Below are 18,187 nucleotides of genomic sequence, written 5' to 3'. Positions count from 1 at the left end.
AAAATAATCCAGTGGGGATGGGGAAAAGAGGGAGAAAGGAAGGCAGGTGAAACAATGAGGTAACTATCATGACTGGGTCAAGGTGCATGGGGGTTTATTATACTTTCATTATTAAATATGTTTGAATTTTTCATAATAAGGGAAAAAAGAAAAAGATACATATCTACACACAATATTGAATACATTGTATTTCTCAATGTCAACCACTTTGGATCTAAACTGGAAAACACTTTAATACTTATAAAGGATATTTGAAGACTACTATCAGGAGAAAAAGATGAAAAATTAAAATTTATTGAAATGAAATTTTGAGAATGTATAATTCAAACCTGAAGTACTTTTTTTTTTTTTTTTTTTTGGTGACTGGATGGTACTGGGATCTGAACCCATAACCTTGGTATTATAAGGCTATGCTCTAACCAATGAAGTAAATTACTTAAGAAAAATATTTAGTATGATATTTAGAATGATAGGTGGAGATAAAATTACCAAGAAGTTGTAGGAGATGACACTAAATGACCTTGCTTAAAAAGCTGATTTCAAACTAGGCTAATGTTAGTTTAGCAGAAAAAAGGGAGTTTCTAGTATCGGTTAGCTTTTGACCTGCCTTTACTTTTTTTTTAAAGTAAAAGGAAGGTGGGTTGATTTTTCAAGGCCTAAGTCCCTGGCTGAAAATTATTTGAGAGGGATCTGGTTTCAATAATGCCAGCAGGTGGTGCATTTCTTATTTTTTTTCAAGCTAAGAAAAAATTGAGAACCAGTATGAATACATGAAAATAAGAAATGCTGCTTTTTCAGCCTTCGTATTCTGCTTCTCTCAGGGAAAATAGTTTATAAGAACACAAATAGAATAATATTTGCTTTGCCACTTCTTTTCCTCTTTAGTGTGAGTTTGAATTTTGTATTAAATTGCCAAATAATTTTTCTTTCTTTTTTGCTGCTGGTTGCTACAGGAATCTGAACTCTTGACCTTGGTGTTATCAGCACCACACTCTAACCAAGTGAGCTAACCTGGCCAGTCCTAAATTGCTAAATAATTTCCGATTTCACTTTTTTTATAGTAAAATATATCTGATTAAAATGCTAACCTGTGGCCAATATTCACATTGTGGAATATCTCAAGATATGGTCAAGCACCTAAACTCCAGGGAACTACAAAGCCAGATGCATTTTCATAATGTGCTATGAGACACAGGGTGACATGACCGTGTGCTAGGGATTTATGTTGCTTTCAGTGCTCCTGAAAATTTCTCAGATGAGACAAAAAATTTCAATTTAGCCTGGAACCAGTCTCTACAGCCACCCTGGGTCTGACTTCCTAAAGAATGTTCAGGGCTGTAGAAGCCCTGGTGCTCTGCTTCTCTGAGGGAAAATCCTAAGTGGACACTTTACTGATTTAGAATCCCTGCAGAAGGATACAAATAAACCTTCTGTTAGTACTGCAGACATGAAAGTGTCCTCAGAATCTCTAAAACAATCAGGGGGTCTCTGAGAGAAAGTTAAGTGAAATTCCCTGATCCCTACCCCTTTGAGATTTGGGCTGAGTTTGCTCTAAAAGAATCTCAAAAATGTTCCTGCTTATTTTGTTGTTTTAGCTTGCTCCAAGTTGGAGGAGGTGAACATTTAGGTTCTCAAAGGGATACCAAAGTATCAGTATCATTACAAGTTCATTCAACAAAGAAACTGTTTGTACTCAACTCTGCTGTGAGAAATGTTTCAGACATGGTAGTTCTTATTGCTAATTTAATCAACTTGCTAATTTTTTTTCACTAAATCAACCTTTTTATTCCTATTTCTGGAAATTATCTTTTCATACTATCAGACTCTTTGGAAGTAGAAGTTACTTAACTTCATAAAATGACCCTTAATAATAATAACTCCAAAAGGCTTTTTAACCAAACTTTAAAGAATGCCTTTTTTTTTTTTCTTCCATAGCTTTCTTCTTTACAATAATTCTCATCACAAAACTTCAGGAAATAGAGAATACTAAAAAGAGGAAAATAAAGATTACCTGTAATTCCACCAGACTTCTAAATACATATGCATCATATGTTTTCTTTTATTTTGTTTGGTTTTTTGTGGCTGGCCAGTACAGGAATACAAACTCTTGACCTTGGTGTTATAACATGCTTTTTAAATGAAGTAGTTTCCTGGGTTTTGTAAATTTGCTCTTTCACTTAATTATATATTTTGGACATCTTTGCATATTAATAAATGTAGATATGCCACATTATTTTTTCTTTAAAAATATGGAGAAGCAGCAATATTTATAATAGCAAAGATAAATTTCTTTAGGGATTTTTTTTAAGTTGAGGAATAACACACATGAAGTGCATAAAATTTCATGTGTATCTCAATACATTTTTACATATGTCAGTGTCTAAGTCTGGTTGGGCTCCCATAACAAAATTCCATACACTGGGTGACCTAGAAACTTATTTCTCACAGTTTTGAAGGCTGGGAAGTCCAAGATCAAGGAGCCAGCAAGGTAGGTTTCATTCTGAGGCCTCTTCTCTAGACTTCTGCTAGATGGCTGCTATCTTGCTGTGTTCTAACATAACCTCTTCTTTGTACAAGCAGGGAGAGTGAGCAAGCTCTCTGGTGTCTCTTTTTAGAAGGGCACTAATTCTGTTGGATCAGGGCTCTACCCTTATGACCCCATTTAACCCCAATCACTTCCTTAAAGGCCCTATCTCCAATACAGTCACATGGGTGGGGGAGGACTTCAACATATGAATTTTGAAGATGAATATGAACATGAACACAAATATGAGTAAGAACAATACAAATATGAAGAATTAGCCAATAGCAGTAAGACTTATTTTTTAAGGCAAATAAAGCTTTATATGTAATAAAATTATATAGCTGCATACACAAATCAAAATAAAGCATTAAAGGACTTTCCTGGGTAACTTAGGAGAATGACTTACATGAATCCTTTGGAATTTATTCCCTACTAGAACATAAACTCCATGTGGCCAAAAGTTTGTGCCTTTTCTATTCATTACTAAATCCTCGTGCTTAGAACAGTGAATAGCATGTAACCTGTGTTCAGTATTTATTGAATGAATAAAAGTTTTTCCTTCCTTCCTTCTTCTTACTTTCTTTTGGATCTGGGATGCACCATATCAGAACTTAGGAGCCACACATCACTACAGATCATTAAAACAGATTGCCTTGATTGAACTTTGGCTCTGGCACTTACTAGCTCTTTTACCTTGAACAAGTTACTTAAGCTCTCTGTGACTTAGTTTTCTCTACTGCAAAATGGGTATTTTAGGGTTGTCGTGAGGATTCAATTATAAGGTTAAAATATTTAGAATACTATCTAGTATGTAGTAGGTAGAAGAAGGTACCTGGAAGTAGGTAATGAATCTTACATATTATTTTTTATTTATGGCTAATTCTCCTTTTAATGTATGTGGTCATAACCTCAGGAAATATCTCATGAAGTCAGTAATATGGAATATTTTTGCCTTTGTTTATCACGAAGAAAAAGTGAGGCACAGAGATCAAATGACTTGTAAGTGTGATAGCCAAGGGCTGTATCCCACTGGAATAATATGTTTTTCAGGAATTGTTTAATTGGCTTTTAAAATTGTTAAATTGGTGATTTACAAGCTATGAACCGAGGTTGAGCCCCTAAATTCCATTTGCACATGCGAAATTATCTAAAATCACTAACTTATGGATTATAACTTTTTTTTTTTTTTTTTTGGTGACTGGCTGGTAAGGGAATATGATCCCTTGACCTTTTGTTATGACTTTTTAAATTACAAATTTATAGTCTCCTTTAGTCATTAGATATTTTCTGAAGCAGTGGAAGCTGAAAGTACAGCAATTAACATGCAGAATCCCCTAAACTCTTAGTTGATGAAAGGGGTGGGGGGGTCCTCTTAAAAAAAATCGGAAACCACTATTTTAGGGGCTCCTAATATGTAATTTAAGGAAACTCTTGTAATTTCATATATAATATGTTGTAAATCGTGGTCTATTAGTCATGCATAACTGTAGAGAATCTCTCTTTGGGGTTTGCAAGTAACTGTGAAAACCAAAGCTCCACCTTCGAGGAATAGAGGGAGTGGCGAGGCCGGCAGCACTATGAACTACAACTCCCAGGATTCCTTGGTGGGAGTTCCTGGGAGTTGTGGTTCATTCCCCGTCGGTCCTTCCCTCCCTTCCACCATCGCAACCTACGCCCTGGGCTCCCGCTCTGAATAAGTACTGCGCGTGGTCGTCCCATGAGAATTTCTTTCTCGGGGGGGGGGGGGGGGGGGGGGGGGGGGGAATTTCTTTCTCGCTCTGTCATTTCTCCCATTTTGGTTCACTGTTACGCACTCCCAAGGACTCCTCCCTTGGAGAAAGGTCGTGAGGGAGGAGGAGCCGGGAGCAAGCGTTAACCCGGAAGGAGTGATTCAGGAAGTGAGTCATCCCAGGTCTGTGGGGCTGAAATGTAGAGGGTCACAGAAGCTTCCGAGCTCAGTAAGGAAAGCTAACGTCCTTTTTTCTTTTTCTTAGGCACTCAGAATTCTTTCCTGATCTTAACAGGACTTTATTTTCCTGTTTTTTACCCCGTATTGCCTTCTTATGGAATCTCTCCATATACTGAGTTTCACAGTATAATTTGTACATGCTGCTCCCGCGCCGGCATAGTGTCAATGCTGACACTGAGAATTGTTCCTATAATATTAGTAATACTGTTATTGTGGGTGATGGAGAAATCGTGCTGTTCTTAAGTACAGATAACCCCAGAAATCTGTGCTGTTCTTACAGATAAGTCTTGGTGGTTTTTTTTTTTGGTTTTTTTTGGTTTTTTTTTTTTTTGTCTTTTTGTGACCGGCAAGGGGATCGCAACCCTTGGCTTGGAATCCCTCGCACCGCGCTCAGCCAGTGAGCGCACCGGCCATTCCTATATAGGATCCGAACCCACGGCGACGCCTCCACCGGGCCCCCAAGCGCTGCACTCTCCCGAGTGCGCCACGAGCTGGCCCAAGTCTTGGTTTTTTTACTTAACGTTGAGGTTCATGACTTTGAGAGTTATTAATTTTTTTTTTTTTTTTTTTTTTTTAAAGATGACCGGTAAGGGGATCTTAACCCTTGACTTGGTGTTGTGAGCACCACGCTCAGCCAGTGAGCGAACCGGCCATCCGTATATGGGATCCGAACCCGGGGCTTTGGTGTTCTCAGCACCACACTCTCCCGAGTGAGCCACAGGCCGGCCAAGAGAGTTATTAATTTTGATACTGTTCCTAATTTGGAAATTTTAGCTTGAAGTATTCCCCCAAAAAGTATGTTTGTCATTCTTTTATTCTGTCTACTATCAAATGGACACACCTCGCCTGGTGTGCGGTGAGACTAGACGTAAAGACAGAAACTTCTGCTGGGGGAGTGTTAACACTTGTGGCTAGTGGGCCTTGGTGCATTCTTCAACATTCCTTTTTTAAATGTGATTCAGTATGTTAAAATCTGACAGTATACCCTTGCAAACTCTGATTATTTTAGAGACCGTTCTGAATATTTTGTTTCCTAGGCAATAATGCTAAATTAGCAGACTTATACAGATCAAGTTACCTAATATATATGAGTGCATCTCCTAGCATAGCAGGAACACTGGAGACAGTAAAGGTTGATTCTGATAAATTTTGACTCTTATTTCAACTTTCAACCTCAGGATTTTAGGGGCACAGTGTTCTTAGAACACTTCATATTTTCCTTTTCTTACTCAATAAAATCATTGTATGCTTTTGTTAGTTCTTGGTTATTTCTGTTGGAGGAGGGAGACAGATAATGATTGTACACAGCCAATTTCACTTAACCTGTAATTTTTTTAAAGTAACCCTTTTTTTAATTATTATAAAAGTATATGTGTAGAAGATTTGGAAAACATTGAAAAGTAGGAAAAATAGAAAGCAAACAAAAGGTATCCATAATCCCACAATTAGAGACCATCTTATTAACATTTTGATATGTTTCTTTTTTTAGTATTCTTTTAAAAAAAAATACTCTACTTTTTTTTTTTTACTTGTATACCATATATTGTAGATTTTTTTGAAAACATAATTGAGATTATATAGTTTTGCATCCTGCTTTTTTTCACTTAAAATAATTATCGCCATTGTCCCTTTTTCACCAGACCTATTTTCTTGGTGTGTTAATATGTGAAGTTTCCTCCTTTACGATCTCAGCTAAAAAGGAAGGACCTTTGAAAAGTGACTGCAAAATTGAGAATGAAAAGCACTGAGCTTGGAACAGACAACTTGCATTCTAATACCAGCTGTGTCTCTATCCAACTGAGTGAATAATCATGATTGAGTTACATCCTCAGACATCTAGATACCTAAAATTAAAGAATTAGGCAATATAATATTCAATATTTTTCTCAAACTTTTGAAATCTGTGACTGTGTGAACCACGTAAAGTTTGTGTGGTTATTTCATAGATTTCAAATGCTCATTTACACATTCAATTCTAGATTCTGGATACTTTGCAGAAAATAGCTGATTTAACTTGTTCTATTGACATAGTCCTTAGTTATACTTGTACCCATTTGCTTTAATTATATATTTTAGTTGTGTAGAAAACAGCGCTGTTTTTGTTGCTTTTAATGTTATTTTTCAGAAGTTTAAAGAACTATTTTCTTTTTGTCCATTATTGAATTTTGGGACTCTGTTGGAGCTGGCTGAAGCAGTGAACTAAATGAGATTTCTTGAAGCTCCTTTCAGCTTTATTATGCCATATAACTTTAGAGTTGATTTTTTAAAGACTGTGTTTATTTTATTTCAGATGCTGAGATGAATCGTCACCTGTGCATTTGGCTTTTTAGACATCCATCTCTTAATGGTTACCTCCAGTGTCACATCAATCTCCATTCTCATCAATTTAGACAAATACATCTTGATGCCAGGCTGTGGGATTTTAGGCAAAATAGGAATCACATTGTCCATCGTCTTTTAAATAAGAATTGGTCCAGGAGATATTGTCATCAAGACACCAGAATGCTCTGGCAGCATAAAGCACTACAGAAATATATGGAGAACTTGAATAAGGAGTACCAAACACTTGAGCAGTGCTTACAGCATATCTCTGTGAATGAAGGGGACCGAAGGTCCTTGAACCAAAGGCATGCTGAGTTGGCACCCCTTGCAGCCATTTACCAAGAAATTCAGGAGGCTGAACAAGCAATTGAAGAATTGGAATCAATGTGTAAAAGTAGGTAAAATATATGTGTGTATAAGTACAGGATTGATTTTCTAAGTTAAAGCTTCATTGAACTTGGTCTTTTAAGTAATAAGCTCAACACTTGGAAAGGATAGGACTCAGGGTATTTGATGTATTTTAGCTACTAAAGATCAACTGCTCAGTGACTGGGCTCCTTGTGGTGCTTGCTAGGAAGTTCTTGGGTCTGGGAGACTCGATACTGACCTTTTCAGAAGCTTTAATTTATTGAACAGACCTCTACTGAGCACTGTCCTGCATACCAGGAACATAGAAATATAGTTCCTACCCCATTGAAGGCTTTATATGGTCTAGTAAGAGTGACTATATTTATTTAAGTATTATTTATAATATGATACCTGCTCTGTTAGAGGAAGACATAGGGTTTCACAGGAGCAAAAGGGAGGGGCACTCAAACCAGACTGGGTAGATTGGGTAAAGCTTCCTGGATGAGACCACACATTAGTGGAGCCACGAAAGAAGCTTGATATTTCATATTGTAAATCTTGAAGTTATTCTTTAAAGTTTATTCCAATTGTAGATTATTTCAAATTTGTATGTTTTATAGCTGGAAATATTTTCTAGGACAAACAGCTGACAAATTTCTTAGAACTATGGAATTACTCATAGTTACCATTAGCAAGTCTAAGTGTCTTCACTATTACTTTAAGCACTGAACAAAGCATCTCCACTCAGACAAGGTCCCCATTCTCCAGCTGTTTAAACACTACCAACCAGGTTTTCAAAATAATTCTACCTATTTTTCCAGATCTTCTAAAATTTGAGTTGGGTGCCGCACTAGGATTTGAAGGTGGATGTATCTAAATACTGCTTCTAGATTTCGTCTAGAAATTTAATTAATTTTTTTTCAGGGATCTGGTAAGGTTAATTCAGTCATTAATTCAGCATTTATTGAGAGCTTACTATACGCCAGGCATTGCTGTAGGAAGTAGGGCTAAAAAGATAAGTAAGCCCTAAGGAGCTTGCCATCTAATTTGAGAGACATACTACGTATAAGCAAAAGACAGTATGATAAATGCCAGACTCACAATATAAATCAAACACTGTAGTGGCCCCAAAAAAGGAGTGATTAATTCTGTCAGAAATGGGTGGGATGGGGCCGGCCCCGTGGCTCACTCGGGAGAGTGTGGCGCTGGTCGCACCGAGGCCGTGGGTTCAGATCCTATATAGGGATGGCTGGTGCACTCAGTGGCTGAGCGTGGTGCAGGCCACACTGTGCCAAGGGTTGCGATCCCCTTACTGGCCAAAAAAAGAAATGGGTGGGATGAACTTTTAAGTTAGGTTTTGAAGAATGATTTCTCTGGTGAGAAAAGAAGGATGGACATTCCAGATAGAGGGAACAGTATGAGCAAAGCTAAGGAAGGGTGAAAATGTGTAACAGTGTCAGCGTGTAGTTTATGAATGCAGGGTGACAGCAGCTTAGCCCGTCAAGATTGTCCTGCTAAGGAGGTTTGGAGATCCACACAGGTGTAGATATTACACAAGTAGACCACAGAAAAGGGATTTTCTAACCAGTGGAGATATGTTCTTTTTTTTAACACCTCTGTTGACATATGATTCACATGCCACACAATTCACCTGTCTAAATGGCTTTTAGTAGATTTACAAACTGTATAACTAACTAACCATTACCACAGTCAATTTTAGAACATTTTCATCACCCTAAAAAGAAAATCCTAAGTCTTACCCTGAGCCCCACTTCCCTGCTAGACCTAGGCAACCACTAATCTACTTTCTGTCTATAGATTTACCTATTTCAGGCATTTTATATAAATGGAATCAAACAATATGTTGTCCTTTGTGACTAGCTTCATTCACTTAGCATAGTATTTTTAAGATTCATCCATGTTGTGCCATGTATTGCCACTTTATTTCTTTTTATTACTGAATTATATTTCTTTGTATGGCTATACCACATTTTATTTATCTATCAGTTGGTGGACATTGAGTTGTTTTTACTTTTTGGCTATTTTGAATAATACCCTATGAACATTTGTGTACAAGTATTTTGTTTGGTTTTTTTTTTTTTTTGGCAGCTGGCCAGTATGGCAATCTGAACTGTTGACCTTGGTGTTACAACACCGTAGTCTAACCAACTGAGCTAACCAGCCAGGCCCTTGTTGTAGTTTTGATTTGCATTTCCCTGACGATTAATGATGTTGAACATCTTTTCATGTGCTTATTGGCCATTTGTATATCATCTCGGGAGAAATGACTGTTCGGATCCTTTGCCCATTTTTAAATTATTTGTCTTCTTATTTAGTTGTAAGTGTTCTTTATGTTTTACATGCAAGTCCCTAATCAGATATATGATTTGAAAATTTTTCTCCCATTCCATGGTTTATCTCTTCTGTTTCTTGAAGATGTCCTTTAGAGCATGACAGTTTTTAATTTTGACCTTGGAGTTACCAGCACTGCACTCTAAGCAACTGAACTAATAACCCACCAGCCCAGTTTTTAATTTTGATGATGTCTAGTTTATCCTTTTTTTTTTTTCCTCTTATTGCTTGAATTTTGGGTGTCACATCAAAGACACTGTTGCCTAATCCAAAGTCACAAAGATTTACGTTGATGTTTTCTTCTAAGAGTTTTTTTTTTTTTTTTAGCCTGTACATTTAGGTCTTTGATCTATTTTGGTTAATTTTGTATATAGTGTGCTTATTTATTTATTTATTTATTTATTTATTTATTTATTGGCAGCTAGCTGGTACAGGGATCGAACCCTGGACCTTGGTGTTGGCAGCACCATTCTGCAACCAGCTGAGCCAACTGGCCAGCTCAACAGAGTGTTTATTTTTATGAGGTATTTGTTTTTTATCTTAATTTTTAATTTTTGTATTTTTTAATATTGCTATTGCATCAACAGTTTTTTCTCTTACGAAAATTTTCCAAATTGTACAGAAATTGAGAGGAAATTACAATGAACTAACCCATGATTCAACATTTATCCATATTTTGCTATTGACTTTTAGTTTCTAAACTCTCTTCTGTGCTCCATCCTGTTTCATTAAACCTTAGAGGTATTAAGTGATGTCCAAGCCAGTCACTGATACACCTATAAAGTCCTAAATGTTCAAAGCATTACATTTTCTTGCCTTCTGTTAGTGGCACCATGCGTCTCTGACATGGGTTTAATGAGGATATTTTTTACTTTTTGCATATTGCCACTGAAATTTGTAACTGATTAGAGAAAGTTGCTTGCCCATAATAGGAGCTTACTAAATGCTTTCTAATTAAGTTGACATGACTTCTTTCAGCCTTGGATGTATCACGTGTAGTATTATTAGATTGGATTAGATTGTTTCTAAAGGCTCTACTAGCTATACAGTTCTGCTCTTCTATAATAATAGTGATAATAGCTACATTTACTTAGTCTGTCTATGTGCCAGGCACTCAGCTAAGTGCTTCACAAATATTATCTCATTTGGATGCTCAGAGTAACCTTATGAGATAGGAATTATTATTATTATCCCATTTTATAGATGAGGAAGCAGAGAAGTTAAATATCCAAAGATCACCCAGCCAGTGAGGGAAGGAGCAAGGATTTTAACCCAAGCAATAAGACTCCAAAGCCTCTGCTCTTATCCACTGCACGATGATTTGAAGTCCACTAGAGTCTCCCTCTGTAATGTATCTTGTATGAGTCACCTTCTCTACTTTCTCCTACTTTATATCTTCATTACATCTCTGACCTAGATGGTTATTATTAATTCCTAACTTGTAGTTTCACCTCTAGGCTTTTCCAGTGCAAGTACAATCTTAATCATGTTACTCACCTGCTCAAAATTTTTGGTAGTTCCCATTGCCTATAAATAGATGTTTCTTGGTTTCGCACTTAGAAACCTCTGCTTAGTGACCCCAGCTTCTCTGTGTAGTATATTAATTCCCTTTGTGTATTCTGCCTTCCTACCAAAATAGACATCTTGCCATTCCTTGAATATATTCATGCCATCCCATGTCTATGTCTTTGCTCATATTGTCAACCTAGCAGTTTCACCTTGTTAAAAGTAAGGCCACTTACAAAGTTTGGCTTGGATGTCATACTTTAGCTTCAGTCCCCTTTGAAAAACAGGTATAGTTACCTGTCTATGTTTTGTATTATGATCCTTTGTGTAATTGCCTTAACCTCAGCCCCTAACCCCGTTGCTCCTCAAGGACAGGTCCTGTGTCTTACTCATTTTTATATCCCTTGCATCACCAAATATAAGCTATAATAGATTCTAAAATCTTTGTTGATATAATAAAATTTAATTAGATTGGATTTTACAGTTTTACAACAAATAATAAGAGGCCACAAAAATAATTTTATGTGATTGCATATCAGAAGGTTTTTCTGATACCTTTGAAACAAGCAGATAACTGTTGAGTATTGTCAGCCTGGTTTCCGTTTTTGACATATGTGCGCCATGTGGTACCACCAGTGATACTACATTTCTGCATCAGATGATCCATAAGTAGAATTAGTTCAGATGAAACTTTAGTCGGGAAGCCTCTTAAGTGCTGAAGTCTGGGTTAGGCCCTCATATTTATGCTCTCCTGGCACACAGGCACTGCCCTTACAATATATTGTAACCGTATGTGTGTGTCCATCTTTCCCACCAGACTGAGCCTCTTGAGCCTAGAACCATGTTTTATTCATCCTTGTGTCCCCAGCAACTTAGAGTGTTTAGCACATAGTGTTAAATGTTGAAAGCATCAATGAGGTGCAGAATCCCACCAGACCCTAATTACTTCCATGAATAGAGAAGAATTTTAAAGTGCCTTCTCTTCTTTATAATTATGATTCTTCAGTTCTATTTTCTTCTTTACATTTACTAAGAGTCAAAAATTTCTACCTCGGATTGCACCTGTCACCACTAACAAGTAAAGTCTGCAGGCATTCTAAAGCAGTGGAGTCATAAGTCATGGGATTCACCATGCTTGGCCACTGTATCATAGTTAACTTGTTTTGCGAGAGTTCCATGATTTAACTTTCTGCTTTTGAAATGAATGAAAAGGACCATTGTTTCCATAAAGCACAAGTTACAAAAATGTGTTTTGTTTGACCCACCTGGTGTTTTTAAAAAATATGTACTAGATATGAACATATCAAGAGACTTCAAGAGTTCTTATTTCTGACTTCTCTTGAACAAAATGGAGCTTTCAGCTGTGCCAGACCCACATCACAGTGAGCTAAATATGGTTACCGGCTTTAGACAGGAAGTGCTTACCTCAGTTTACTCCAAAACTTACCTTATTTGGGTCATATTTAATTAGCCAGTCCCTTTTAAACCTGTTTGATTAATCACTGATTTCTGTTAATACTTGTAGACATTCAAATCACAAGCTTTGTGTGGTAAGATCATACAGCTTTTCACATTGAGTTTTTGAACATGCTTAGTAAATATTTGTTAATTGACATTCTCCAACTATTCTAATTGTTCTTTTGCATGATCCCTTGCCTTCCCAACTGAAATAAAACTCAGTAGGCAAAGATGAGGTGGCTATTTATAAGTTTCTCTGTAAGTATTTAAAAACTTTACCATTATTTCTGTTGCTGGTTTTTAGGCCTAAATAAACAAGACGAAAAGCAGTTACAGGAACTTGCATTAGAAGAAAGGCAAACCATTGATCAAAAAATCAACATGTTGTATAGTGAGGTATGTATTAGGACTTAGACTAATTTCAAGAGTGTTATATAAAGAAATGCTGTTCTTGCTAGACTCTGCTTTGGTGATCAAAGTACTTTCCAAATGCTGGTTTATTAAGTGTTCTTTTATGATAAGTGATTAAATTGGTGCTGTAGTTTGCTGCAGAATGAGACTGAAGAAATTATGATGTCAAGGAATAAAACAAAGACCCCCTGAGCAAAATCAAAGCTGAGTCTATTAACAAGAGAACGCATGCTGGTAAAGAAATTTAATTCACCATAGGGAGCAGTCTGGGGTTTTTAAGAGTTAGAAGGGGTGAAAGGTGGGTGGGTTCCTGGAGATTGTGTTAATTGAGAATTGAAATTTGTACTCTGGATAGAATGGAATGAATCCAAGGGTGTAGAGACGGTTGGTTAACACAAGGCTTTAATTAGGTCTAGTAATGTTCTGACATACTGGGGTCGCTAAAGGTTCATGATACTATTATCAGCATTAGCTGATATTTCCTAGACATACAAGTGGAAATTACCTTCAGTAGTGGTCTCCTTTCCCTGTATCTCAATAGATGGCTTGTCTACAAACCATGTTTCCTTCTCTCATATTTACTATCCTTCTACCTCAGTGTTCATTACTCTGGGAATTCAGGGGAGGGGCTTTTTGAGGGGTTAAGGAGATGAAGTGGAGGTATCACTTGTTTTTATCACCGACTTAAGCAGTTAATCAAAAGCAGAAGTAAGATGCCCAACTCTGTCTAAAATTCTCTTCCACAGACTATATCATTTCTAGCAGAGGTAGAGTATTTCACAAATTGGCAGTAGGGAGAGTTGTGACACATAGGTACTTTTGGTTTGATTTGAAAGACCTTTTATTAATAATGAAATGGCTTCCCTTTTCTTCTTAAGAGGAAAGTTGGTTTCTTTATTAGGAAGTTCCTTTTTTTCTTGTCACAGCTGGGAAACTCTATTTGAGCCTTATCTTGGGATTTCCTCAACATAGTCTTTAAACAGAATGACTCTGCTGAGAAAGCAAGGCATGGGATGGTGTCTAGTGTCATTTATGGCAGGAAAAAAAAATAGTCATATGTAAAGTCTTCATTTTTTCCAAATGAAGACTTTCAAAGCCTTGCTTCATTCATTAGATGAAAGAAGCTACTGTTCAGAACTAATTATAAGGGGCAAAATCTGAAGAAAATTGAATAGAACTCTCTGGACTTTGATTTAAACTTCTGCATTTTAGAAAATTAAAATAATCTGATAGCATTGCAGAAAATATCCTGACAAGTAACTTCATTGTTAACATGAATTGATCACCTGTTTTAGGTCTAATTAGATCTCCTCTTGCAGCATTTAGAACTAACCCCACTAGGATGCTATATGATTTTGTTAATTACTGAATTTTTAGTGTTTTGGGGGCTTTTATCTAAGTTCAAGTAATTATAGTATACCAGGGAAAATATATACATCAATGCTTTTTTTTTTCTTTTCCAGCTTTTCCAGAGTCTAGTGCCAAAGGAGAAATACGACAAAAATGATGTTATTTTAGAGGTGACATCTGGAAGAACTACTGGAGGTCAGTAAAATAATTTTGTTGTAAATGAACTAAAAAATACGTGAATTTTTACCTTGATTTAACGTCATTGTAACTGTAAAAATCCGTTAAATGTTTGTAACTTTGGAAATAGTTACTCCTCATTTCCTAAGGGGCCCTTACCTAAGGATGGCTCTCTTTGAAATATGTACTGACTGAATATTTTTGTATTTTCTTTTAGGTGATATCTGCCAACAATTTACCCAGGAAATTTTTGACATGTACCAGAATTATTCACACTATAAACGCTGGAAATTTGAACTTCTAAATTATACACCAGCTGATTATGGTAGGCATATTTGAGGATTTTGTCCATAGAAGATTCTGAAAATTACTTTACCTCTGATTTTGATTAGAATCATGTTGTCCCATTTTTTAAAATATGAGATCTGTATCTACTAAACACTGTGACATAGACCCATAAATCACAGTGGCTTACTATAGTAGTTTTTAGCTGGGAGAAGAGAGTGGCAAAGAGAAACATCCCCCTAGGAAAGAATATGAACTAGAGAAAATCCCCCTGTGGAGAACAGATATTTACCTTGTCTTGAAAATCATCTCTGTTATCCAAAGCAAAGATATATTAAGGTTTTTGCCAAGAACTTCTGTCATTTATGTGATACAATCAGAAAATATTATCAGTTAGACTAAGTGGCTAATGATGTATTGGATTTTTATGGGAGTTCAGAAAAGGTTAATCATTTGTCTGTATTTTCAAGAAACTTCCAATCTAATTGAGCTGATAAAAAACTTATACAACATGAGCAGTAACAAGCAGTACAAGTTCTTAAACTTTAAAATGTATACCAGGTATGTTTTTTTTTGTTTTTTTGTTTTTTAAAAGATACCGGTAAGGGGATCTTAACCCTTGACTTGGTGTTGTCAGCACCACGCTCAGCCAGTGAGCAAACCGGCCATCCCTATATAGGATCCGAACCCGTGGCCTTGGTGTAATCAGCACCACGCTCTCCCGAGTGAGCCATGGGCCGGCCCTAAAATATATACCAAGTGTGTTAATTCAGAACATCTGATAGTAATTCTCCCATTTTTTCCATTCTTTTAATTCATCTGAATGTTTTTGTCTGCTTGATTACACAATGTACACTATAGCAGACAAAGAGGTCATCAGTAATAAACCACAAACTATCGAAGTGGGGAAAGAGGATTTATATAAGTTAAACAACAGAGGGAAATGAAAACCGGTATGCAGCAGAAGTAAGTTGTACTTGGTGCAGGTTTTAAATACAACCAGTGCTTAGAAAGGGCAGTATCAGTGAGAGCAGAGGGAAGGAACAGCCTGAGCAATAGCATGGTGGTAGGAAAGATCTTGGTGTGTGGATGAGACAATGAAGATGCCAATTTATCTACAGCATATTTGTGATGGTAAGTAATAGCTGAAATAGGTTTGAGGGTTAAGTTTGAACAGCCTTGAAAGCTGAACAAGCCTTGATTGATAGAGAATAGGGAGCTGTTGAAGATTTTATTAATAGATTTGATAAAATATTATGTATATGATAAAATATTACGACAACAGTATGAAAAATGGATTGAAAAGGCTAGATTTAAGGCAGGCTGCAAAGAGGTTGTTAGAATAATTTCAGGCATGACTAAGACTTAGAATTCGGAGTAGGAATACACGTAAGAGATCTTCAAAAGATAAATGGGCAGATTGGTAACTGACTAGATACAAGAGGGGCTTTTCCTTGCCAGGTATGTCCTATGTGCACAACCTCACAACCCTGTGATCCTCCCAGCTTTGTGAGATAAATATTATTAATTTCATTTTACAGGTGAGGATTGAGGCTCAGAGAGTAAGTAATCCAAGATCACACAATAAATAATGGCAATCCTGGGATTTAATTTAAGTCTGTGTGCTCCAGAGCTGCAGTACATTCCCATTAGCCTATTCTGGCACAAAGGAAATGAGCCACAGGGATTCTAATCTTTCTAGCTGGGAAGATTGTGATTCACGCCTTTGAATGGAATAGAAGTTGGAACGCAGAGCCCATTTGGGAAGAATAATGATGAGTGATTTTTGAATTATTAAGTTTGAGGTTATAGTGAGCATCCATTTAGAAATATCCAGTAAATGCTGAAGTTTTGTAATCAGGGCTTTTGTGAGAGAACAGAATTCAAGAGAGATATTTGATAGCTATTAGCACAGAGATAATCTGTGATACTGAGAGAATAAGTGAGGGACAGTCTATTAAGAGGGAACATTCAGGACACCAAGCCTTGGAGAATGGCCACATTTAGAAAATAGACTAGTCAGCAAAAGAAAAATAGGCATCAGATAAGCAGGAAAAGGATGAGGACAGTATAATATTATGGAAACAAAAGAGGAGAGTTTCAGGGAGAATATAATCAGAAACAGCAGCATTATAAAGGAGAGAATAGTGAGAAAGGGCACAGAGTGACCTCTGAGATGTATATTTTGAATGGAATTTTCAAAAATAAAAGGGAGATGAACTTAATAATGTGAAGAAAGATTCTGTTCCAGGTATGTACAGCAGCCTAAGCAATAGGAAACCTTTCTTTTATTCATACTGGCTCACTGGCAAAATAAAATAAAGATATTTTGAAATGTAAAAAGTTCTTTTTTAAAAAAAGAATCATTTAAAATATTTCACTCAAATACCGTTAGAATTAAAGACAAAGAATAAGCCTTTATTTACTGAAATTATAAAACAATTTTTTTTAATTGATTTTTTTTTTATAGCTAGTTAGAAGAAAAGATGTGGATAGGGAAAGACTAATTTGTAGAAAAGGAAAAAAGCACCTACCTTATAAAATATGCATATTAAATTATATTTATGTATATTTTTTAATGTTTAATTGAAATAGGGAGAAACTCACAGATACACACAGAGATTCACACTGCACTAAAAGCTAAGGTTGTAAAGAAACACTTTCATCCAAATAATTCATATGTTAAGTGACTTTTAAAGTCTTGTAGTTTTGTGACTGTAGGGAGACAATACTTACCCATTACATAAATAGTCCAAACTAATGATTATAAGATAGCCTTTGTGGAAGCAGTGGAGGGTGATGGCTCTTGATATGTAGTGTAGGTCTGACACTGTTATTCTGTAAACCTAGTATCTAATGAAATTAAATATTTTCTGTGAAATATTGTGCTGTCTCCTCCACCCTCAACAGATTAATGTTTATAATTATGTTCTGTTATACTCTACTCGTCGGTTGAATTTGGAGAGATGTCATTTAAGGTAATGTGATGGTTAACTTTATGTGTCCAGAAGACAGGCCTTTCCCCACAACTAGGAGAAATAAATTTGCAGTGGGAGCTCTAGCATCTTTGAAAAGCTCTTGTGATCATTTTCCAATATAGGCCAGACCTTACAGTGGTAACTTTGGTCGTTGAATTGGGAAACCTAAATGCAGTGGGAGTAATTGGATCCCAGGGTGGCAGGGACCAAGCAGTCAACAGCCAAATCAAGGTGGACAGCACAGTCAAAGTAGCAGTCAGAATAGCCTGAGTCTTGCACACTTACGGCATTGATTATGGTGTTCCTAGTAGAAGTGAAATGGATAGGAAGCCTACTTGATTCTTACTTGATCTGTTCTAGAAAAAAGAGAAAAGATCTAGATCAAATGAACAAAAGTCTGACCTCAATCATAAAAGCAGAGAGTCATGGCCTATCAATCAGTTCCCAGACTTATAAGCCAGTTTACAGACCCAGAACTTGAATGAAGGGGAGGATGGGTCCCCTTAA

At 36.5% G+C, this 18,187-nt stretch overlaps 1 protein-coding gene across 6 annotated transcripts in view; it reads left to right on the top strand.

Moving 5' to 3' along the window:
* The window catches only part of MTRF1 (mitochondrial translation release factor 1), a 63,341-nt gene that overhangs the window by 15,897 nt on the left and 29,257 nt on the right, over nucleotides 1-18,187 (top strand). For 3 of the 6 annotated variants that reach the window (XM_063102605.1, XM_063102600.1, XM_063102603.1), the window contains exons 2-5: nucleotides 6,784-7,209; nucleotides 12,784-12,875; nucleotides 14,354-14,435; nucleotides 14,635-14,742. In XM_063102605.1, coding sequence (XP_062958675.1) covers nucleotides 6,792-7,209; nucleotides 12,784-12,875; nucleotides 14,354-14,435; nucleotides 14,635-14,742 — 700 coding nt within the window. In that variant the 5' untranslated portion in view covers nucleotides 6,784-6,791. The other 3 variants (XM_063102604.1, XM_063102602.1, XM_063102601.1) reach the window with 3 other exon arrangements.

The sequence above is a fragment of the Cynocephalus volans genome, chromosome 7, assembly GCF_027409185.1.
Source record: "Cynocephalus volans isolate mCynVol1 chromosome 7, mCynVol1.pri, whole genome shotgun sequence".
In the NCBI taxonomy this organism is placed as follows: Eukaryota; Metazoa; Chordata; class Mammalia; order Dermoptera; family Cynocephalidae; genus Cynocephalus; species Cynocephalus volans.
This window is presented reverse-complemented; position numbering and strand designations above follow the sequence as displayed.